At 43.7% G+C, this 8,471-nt stretch overlaps 1 protein-coding gene across 1 annotated transcript; it reads right to left on the reverse strand.

Moving 5' to 3' along the window:
• Window positions 1-123: 123 nt before the first annotated feature.
• myl12.1 (myosin, light chain 12, genome duplicate 1) lies at window positions 124-2,996 on the reverse strand. The gene is made up of 4 exons (XM_056584398.1): window positions 2,886-2,996; window positions 1,567-1,767; window positions 1,213-1,374; window positions 124-587 (listed from the first exon to the last, which is right to left on the reverse strand). Exons 2-4 carry the CDS (start codon window positions 1,748-1,750, stop codon window positions 415-417), a joined length of 519 nt encoding a protein of 172 aa, XP_056440373.1. The 5' UTR covers window positions 1,751-1,767; window positions 2,886-2,996; the 3' UTR covers window positions 124-414.
• Between the last annotated feature and the right edge of the window lie 5,475 nt (window positions 2,997-8,471).

The raw sequence follows: 8,471 nt of genomic DNA on the forward strand, positions 1-8,471 counted from the left end.
TGAAGAGCCGCTGCGTGTTCAGACAAGACAGAGCTCTTCACCGTGTGCAGACTTCAGGTGTTCAGACAAGACTGCTCCCGTTTCACAGGCCGTTCACAAAACACACAACACAACAAACTACAACTTGATAGAGGGATTTATTCCAAAACGTTTATATTATAAAAAGGTAAAAAGCCACAGAACCCAGATCACACGTCCCTTAGACCCACGTGGCAAATTTTCCTAACACAGAACATTTGTGCAAACCCCAAACCCTTCAGAAAAACCTTTCACCCTTAAGACACCAGGTCGGAAGAAGACCAGGTGGACTAAGTGTTTACACCGCTTCCTAGAGCAGGGACATGCAGCCCGGAGATCTAGCAGGTTGTGGCGTGGGTTTAATTTGTGTGTGGTAGAAGGCGTCGCTGGCTCTCTTTAATCGTCCTTGTCTTTAGCCCCATGCTTCAGGATGCGTGTGAACTCCACGTAGTTGAAGTTGGCCTTCTTGTCGATGGGGGCCTCCCTGACCAGCTCGTCGACCTCCTCGTCCGTGAAGCGGTCGCCCATGGTGGTCAGGAGCTCCCTCAGGTAGTCCTCCTGGATGAAGCCTGAGAACACACGAGCAGACCGATCAGACACCAGCCACACTGCCAATGGAGCAGCAACACTGCCCGATGGAGCAGAACCACTTCCTGGACACACCCAAACAGTTGGATGAAGCCATATACAGAGACCAATCAGACAACATTGACCAATATAAATAAAGGGTAGAGCATGCTTCCTGGGTCCACCAATAGAAAGAGGAAGAGGGCAATCAGATAAGACTTGATTGTTCATTATCTCGTCCATTCCAAATCAAGCTGAAACAGTCCAGCTCATTCCAAACATTCCAGCCGTTCATGAATAAGTCAATAGTCGGCCATCCCTTACAGTGTCCGTGCATCACCGAGTCAGCCCTAACTCATGGTTCCATCTCCCTCTATACTTTGTCTACAACATTCTCCTGAATCATTTTCACATTTAACTGTAGTGGTTGCACAAGAGTAAAACCATATATACAATTTAAAGAGAGTCAATTCTGGACTAAGTCCAGTAGTCTGGACTGAAGTGTATTAAACACATTTCTGTACTGAAATGTAGGACAGAGAGCTGTTCCTGGGCATTCCTATTGGCATGAGAGTTGCACTATGTGTATCGGTGTGCAAGAGTACTTGTACCGTCGTGGTACCGTACCTGTGCCCTCCTCGTCGAAGCAGGCGAAGGCGTTGCGGATGACGTCCTCCGGGTCAGTCCCGTTAAGCTTCTCTCCGAACATGGTGAGGAACATGGTGAAGTTGATGGGTCCGGGTGCTTCGGTCATCATGGCCTCCAGGTATTCATCGGTTGGGTTCTTACCTGTGGTCAGAGAAAAGCGGTTAAACTACAACCCGCTGTACGAGTTTTAAACGACGTGGTTTTAAGATTAAAAGAAAACGTTTAATCTAAAACACTGACATCGTTTGAAACTAAACATGATATGAACTTTATTAACGTCTTTAGTTCAAACTAAGTTGTCATCATAGCCAGCCGTCGCTCCCCTGGACTCACCCAGGGAGGCCAGCATGTCGTGGAGGTCCTCCTTGTCCACGAAGCCATCTCGGTTCTGGTCGATCATGTTGAAGGCCTCCTTGAACTCCTGGATCTGGGACTGGTCGAACATGGCGAAGACATTGGAAGTGGCGCGCTGGGGGCGCTTCTTGGTGGTCTTCCCCTTTGCTCGTTTGCTGGACATGATGACTGTTGGTGGGGCTGGAGGAGAAGATACAGCTGAGTACAGGATATCGGCAGACCAACTGTTTTAATGGTAAACTAAAAGTTTCTTACAGGCGGGCAGGGAGACACCGTACTACAGTCAATTCTGATACATTTCCCTGAGGATAAAGAGGATTTACGGGCTCTGGGGCTGACCATGGAAGCCAAAAACTTTTAACTGGGAGTCAAACACTAACCACCACAACTAAAACTTGTACAATAAAGTAGAATGAACACGACATCTTAAGTTCAATAGGAAAACTATAAACACTGTTTGTCAGACCGCAGATTTGTTAAGAATTACACAACCATATAAAGCCATCATAATATGACATCTGGTATGTTGTGCACATCTCGTTCTGATCAGAACATTAACAACTCCAGCGCTGCCAGTCCCTTGGTGGGCAGACGCATCAAGCTATATATGGAGATATTTAACGGCTCTGAGGCTCGTAGAATCTCATTGTATCTTTAAGGACTGGAAACCCAGCGATGCGAGCACGTATGCCCTTAAGAGGAGCTACGTTCTCCTGTCAGCTCGTTATTCATCTCCTGACGGAGGAGCAGTTCGCTGGAAAGCAGCTCGTTTATTTTGTACAACAGCACTGATGTTTGAAGGCACTTGGATTCAGTTAGTGCTCCCCCTGCATAGAGGATATGATTTAGGATACGATTACGATTTGAAAACTAAATTACTAGACTCTCCTGGCCAAGAGATGACGGCCTATCTTGAAGTGCGTATCTCACCTGGTAGGTGATTTCCCCCAATTAAATCATAAAACATCCCATACCGTCTAAAACATTTCCTACATACTGAGAGATATTTGAAATGACAAGCCGATTACATATCTACAACTGCCATTTTCCGCTCAACTAGTTCGACTTTTACTAAACTAGAACCACAACTTTGAGTCAGTCAGACGGATAGTAAAGACGACGTCAACATTAGCATCCGTGCTAACACACAGCTAGCGAAGTTCTGCGCTGACCTAAAAACAGGCCATTCAAAACGGTGACAATTTGAGTCGACATTAATCAGATCCACCGCTTAACAATGGATTAGCAGTGCGACTAATTGTCCCTCGGTAGATGTATGAAGACACAAAACGTCTTACCTGACAAGTATGGAAGAAAGATGCGAGAGGGAGCTGTTCTTCTTCTTCTGACCACCGCCCGAACTTCCTGATATCGACGTTGGTTCCGTAAAGGAAGTCTGGGGTAAACCAAGTCTCGCACACATGGGGGGGGTGTGAAGTAATCAAACAACGATCATGAAGTGTATTATTTGCCTTATATGGTCAGCTAACTCATCGCATGTATTTAAATCGCATACATATTGAGATACGTGTGGAATACTGTCATGTTCATTGTGATTTTATAGATATTTCTAGTCACACATTAATGATCAAGTATTTGAATAACCCTAAAGTGTATTTGCACATATTTCGAGAAACACTCCCTTCCCTACATTGACGTGCATGGATTTGCCCTTTTATGGACAAGGGGAATGCAGGAATCCTCTCTCCCTAAAAGCCCTCATAGGGTTTGTCAACCAAGGACTGATAACAACTTACAAAGATGACCAGAAGCAATAGCCATCCTAAACTCTTCTTCAACCTTATCTGAACTATAACTATACAATTGATGTCTAATACAATATAAATACCGACATACATACTCACCTACATTCACATCCATGCTCCTTAATTGAACTTTTGGGAGAAAGAACTTTTACGCACGCACACACACACACACACACACACACACACACACACACACACACACACACACACACACACACACACACACACACACACACACACACACACACACACACACACACACACACACACACACACACACACACACACACAGGTAGTTATTAAGAATATATACAATGATGACGGTCCGTTGGTTTTGTAAATAATTGAATAAGATGGACTCATAAGATATAATAAGGCTCATCATAGGCCCGATATGTTTACTAATCACATTACATCCCGGCTGTCGAACAATTCCTGACGTTTTGTCACAACCAATCGACTGCTAAACGGCGCCCTCTAGGTGGCCTCAGATATAGTAGCATAAACGATAAAAAAATATATTATTATTAGCATTTATATTATATATGCTAAAAATATATGAGTAGTAGAAATGTAAATACACATTAGGAGTAGACATGCTACATTAATGAAACGATTTCCTTAGTGGTGGCGGCTCGCCTATAGAGGGCGCTGGGGCGCCGCCCTCCCGCCGACCGGCCATCTTTTCTTTTTAAAATATATATATATTTTTTTAAATAATCTTCTCATTTTGAGAATTAATCTATTTTAATTGCATTCGAGTAATGCATTTACTTTAGAATATCTTTAGAATCCCCCATGATTAAATCTTCATTCACTGACATGTTCAACGTTCATTTTGGTGAAGCAGATGTCTTCCGTGGGGCGCTTTTCGCTCAACCCCACATGCATGAATTATTAGCCAATGGTTCCCCCGTTGCTAGGCAGAAAAGTATATAATTTCGCCAATCAGCGTCGTCGAATTGTATGGCTTTGGGGCGCTCAAGATATAGCCCCAAGCGCAGTGCACCGTCCACTGCGCGTAACCGCGCGTTTGCCATTACCTCAGAGATCAGCAAGATGGCGACTTTGAGTACTGCTTCCACTGTTTCCCTGTGAGTTCAGCTAGTAAAAGAACTCGGAGCAGAAAAGCCAGAAGTGAACGTCACCCAACAAGCAAGAGAAAAGGATAGAGCCTACAAGAGAAGTTTTTCCAGAGTTTGGTTCAGGCTTGGCTAACTAGCTCTGGTTATGCCAATGCAATTTTTTGCTTTCCTTGTATACTTTTTAAAACAAGTGCGTGTGATAGTTCGTGGACACAGACCTGACGTAAGAGGAATGACACATTCTGTCAGAACGGATCAAATAAACACAAGCGAGCAATAGTGCATATGAACAACTGTGTGAAGCTAGCCATGCTAGAGGTAAGCAACTTCTATTTATTCCACTAGCCTATATGTATTTCCCTTGAGATGGACACTGGTTGCAGACCCTCACAACCTCCCCCCACCCCCCGACTGCGGTCATGCCAGCCGACTCATCGAGATCGGCGGTCAAGCCAGCCGACCCAGTTTTTTGCCGTACCTGTATATACTAGCCATTACGGTAATAGCGTCTCAGAACTAGTTTAAAGTAAAAGCATTCGTCGGGTACATACAAAAAGACAGTCAATAAAAGCAAATACTATCAAAGGAAGTGTACGGCCGTTGTGGTATTTACTTTCAAAATAAAAGCCCACCAAACATTCCAATCTGAGACACATTACAAATTTTGGATTCGATTTAAAAGAAAATGCCCTGTGATTCCATGCTCATTTCACTTCAGGGTTATAGTTCACAACCCCATAGGGTCACCCAAGAAGTTCCAGAACATTCTGATGTGGAGTTTCAAAATAAAAGCCCACCAAAAATTCCAATATGAGACATATTACAATGATTTTGGATTCAATTTAAAGGAAAATGCCCTGTTATTCCAGGCTCATTTCAATTCATGGTTATAGATCACGACCCCATGGGGTCACGCAAGAAGTTTCAGAACATTCTGATATGGAGTTTCAAAATAAAAGCCAACCAAAATATCCAATATGAGACATATCACATGATTTTGGATTCAATTTAAAATAAAATGCCCAGTTATTTCAGGCTCATTTCACTTCATGGTTATAGTTCACGACCCCATGGGGTCACGCAAGGAGTTTCAGAACATTCTGATGTGGAGTTTCAAAATAAAAGCCAACCAAAGTTTCCAATACGAGACATATAACATGATTTTGTATTCAATTTAAAAGACAATGCCCTGTTATTTCAGGCTCATTTCACTTCATGGTTATAGTTCACGTCCCCATAGGGTCACCCAAGAGGTTTCAGAACATTCTGTTGTGGAGTTTAAAAATAAAAGCCCACCAAAAATTCCAATATGAGACATATTACATATGATTTTGGATTCAATTTAAAAGAAAATGCCCTGTTATTTCAGGCTCAATTCACTTGATGGTTATAGTTCAAGACCCCATAGGGTCACGCAAGGAGTTTCAGAACATTTTGATGTGGAGTTTCAAAATAAAAGCCAACCAAAGTTTCCAATATGAGACATATTACATATGATTTTGGATTCAATTTAAATAAAATGCCCTGTTATTTCAGGCTCATTTCACTTGATGGTTATAGTTAGAGCTGTAGCGACGCGTCGATGATGTCGACGCGGCGACGTCAAAAATTCGTCGACGTCAAATTTCTCCGTCGACAATTTTCGACGGAGAAATGGACGAAAGTCACAATAAAGGAAAATGTCCGCGCACGAAATCATCAAAGGTATGGAAATACTTCAAGTTAAGTCCTAAACGGAAAGTTGTTGTGATTTGCACTCTTTGCCAAATGGAGTTGGCATATGACAAGAGCACGACAGCAATGTTGGAGCATCTCAAACGAGAAAGTATCTCGTGCGCATGAGAAAGTATCTCGTGCGCATGAGAAAGTATCTCGTGCGCATGAGAAAGTATCTCGTGCGCACGGGGAAATATCGTGCGCATATCACTGGAAGTGTGTGTGTGTGTGTGTGTGTGTGTGTGTGTGTGTGTGTGTGTGTGTGTGTGTGTGTGTGTGTGTGTGTGTGTGTGTGTGTGTGTGTGTGTGTGTGTGTGTGTGTGTGTGTGTGTGTCGTCAGCGAGTAGGTGGACAAGCGAGGAGAGCGAGCGATAGCGTGCGTGTCAGTCTAGTGAAGTCATGAGCGAGTCCGGTTGTGTGTAAGGTAAAGTACCCAGCCTGTCAAGAATCGGTGGCCGCTTCATTCCATCATATTCCAACCTATAAGCAGACTCACTGTCGGTCAAAGTGAAGGGTGTTGCCCCCGAGAGAGCATCGGCCCTGGAGGGAACGTATCACCTGTGCTCCTCGGTCTGGGAGCCGACAGCAGGAAAGATGTAACTAACCATCTCGTAGTTGGAGGCGGAGCGCAAGAGAGTATACGCACACATTTTTTCATGTCCCTTTACGGGTTCCGTATTAAATAAAGTATATTATTAAGAATTTTTTGGTATTTATTTGAGATACATTATGGTTTTTATTAATCGAGCAACAGAAAAATAGATAATCGTCCAATTAGTCATTAGATTAGTCGACTAATCGATAAAATAATCGCCCGATTAATCGTTTAATAAATAATCGTTTACCCCAGCCTTAGTTATAGTTCAAGACCCCATAGGGTCACCCAAGAAGTTTCAGAATATTCTGATGTGGAGTTTCAAAATAAAAGCCCACCAAAGTTTCCAATATGAGACATATTACATATGATTTTGGATTCAATTTAAAAGAAAATGCCCTGTTATTTCAGGCTCAATTCACTTGATGGTTATAGTTCAAGACCCCATAGGGTCACCCAAGAAGTTTCAGAACATTCTGATGTGGAGTTTCAAAATAAAAGCCCACCAACAATTCCAATATGAGACATATTACATATGATTTTGGATTCAATTTAAAAGGAAATGCCCTGTTATTTCCTGAAGTGAAATGAGCCTGAAATAACAGGGCATTTTCTTTTAAATTGAATCCAAAATCATATGTAATGTGTCTCATATTGGAGACTAACCCTTTGGCTTTTACTTTGAAACTCCACATCAGAATGTTCTGAAACTTCTTGTGTGACCCCATGGGGTCTTGAACTATAACCTGGACCTTCAACATCTCTCCTCTGGCTCAACTGACTCCCTCTCTCTTGCTGACTCAGTGGACTTATACAACCAGTCCCTGAGCAGTCTCCTGGATCTCCACGCCCCCTTAACATCGAGGTCAGTCTCCTTCTCGCGCTCCGCACCCTGGTACACCAGTGAACTACGTACAATGAAGGCTGCTGGGCGTGTCCTTGAGCGGCGACTCAAGGCCTCTGGTCTGACCGTTCACAAACAGGCATACAGGGAACACGGGAGGGCATATGCTGAAGCCCTGAATAATGCACGGTCCAGGTTCTATTCCGCAATAATCAACAATAGCCCTGGTAACTCCAAACAGCTCTTTTCAACTGTTCATCACCTTCTCAAACCCCCTTTACCATCCCAATCTGATGTCACCACGGAGAGGTGCAACATGCACATCAACTTTTTTAAACAAAAAGTGAATAACATCCGCTCACACCTCTCCATCACTACTGCCCTGCCCCTTCAAACTGCTGACCCACCGATTGACTCTGTCCAGACCCTCTGCTCCTTCTCCAGCATCACAAAGGAAGAGGTGGAGGACGTCATCAGGAAAATGAAGCCATCCACCTGTGCACTAGACCCCTTCCCTACAGCTCTGCTGAAGGCCAACATCTCTGCTGTCTCTCCACTCATCACCAATATCATTAACCACTCCCTCCTGGCCGGCCATATCCCATCTGCATTAAAAACTGCTGTCATCAGACCAACATTAAAAAAACCTACCCTTGATCCAGAAGTCCTCTCCAACTACAGGCCCATCTCAAATCTCCCATTTCTGTCAAAAGTTCTGGAAAAAACAGTTGCAGCACAACTCCAGGATCACCTCATACAACATCACTTGTTTGAAAAATTCCAGTCTGGTTTCCGCTATGGCCACAGTACAGAAACAGCCTTGGTCAGGGTCACAAATGACCTCCTGATGGCAGCAGACACCGGCTCCCCATCTCTCC

Source organism: Gadus chalcogrammus, chromosome 23 (genome assembly GCF_026213295.1).
Source record: "Gadus chalcogrammus isolate NIFS_2021 chromosome 23, NIFS_Gcha_1.0, whole genome shotgun sequence".
In the NCBI taxonomy this organism is placed as follows: Eukaryota; Metazoa; Chordata; class Actinopteri; order Gadiformes; family Gadidae; genus Gadus; species Gadus chalcogrammus.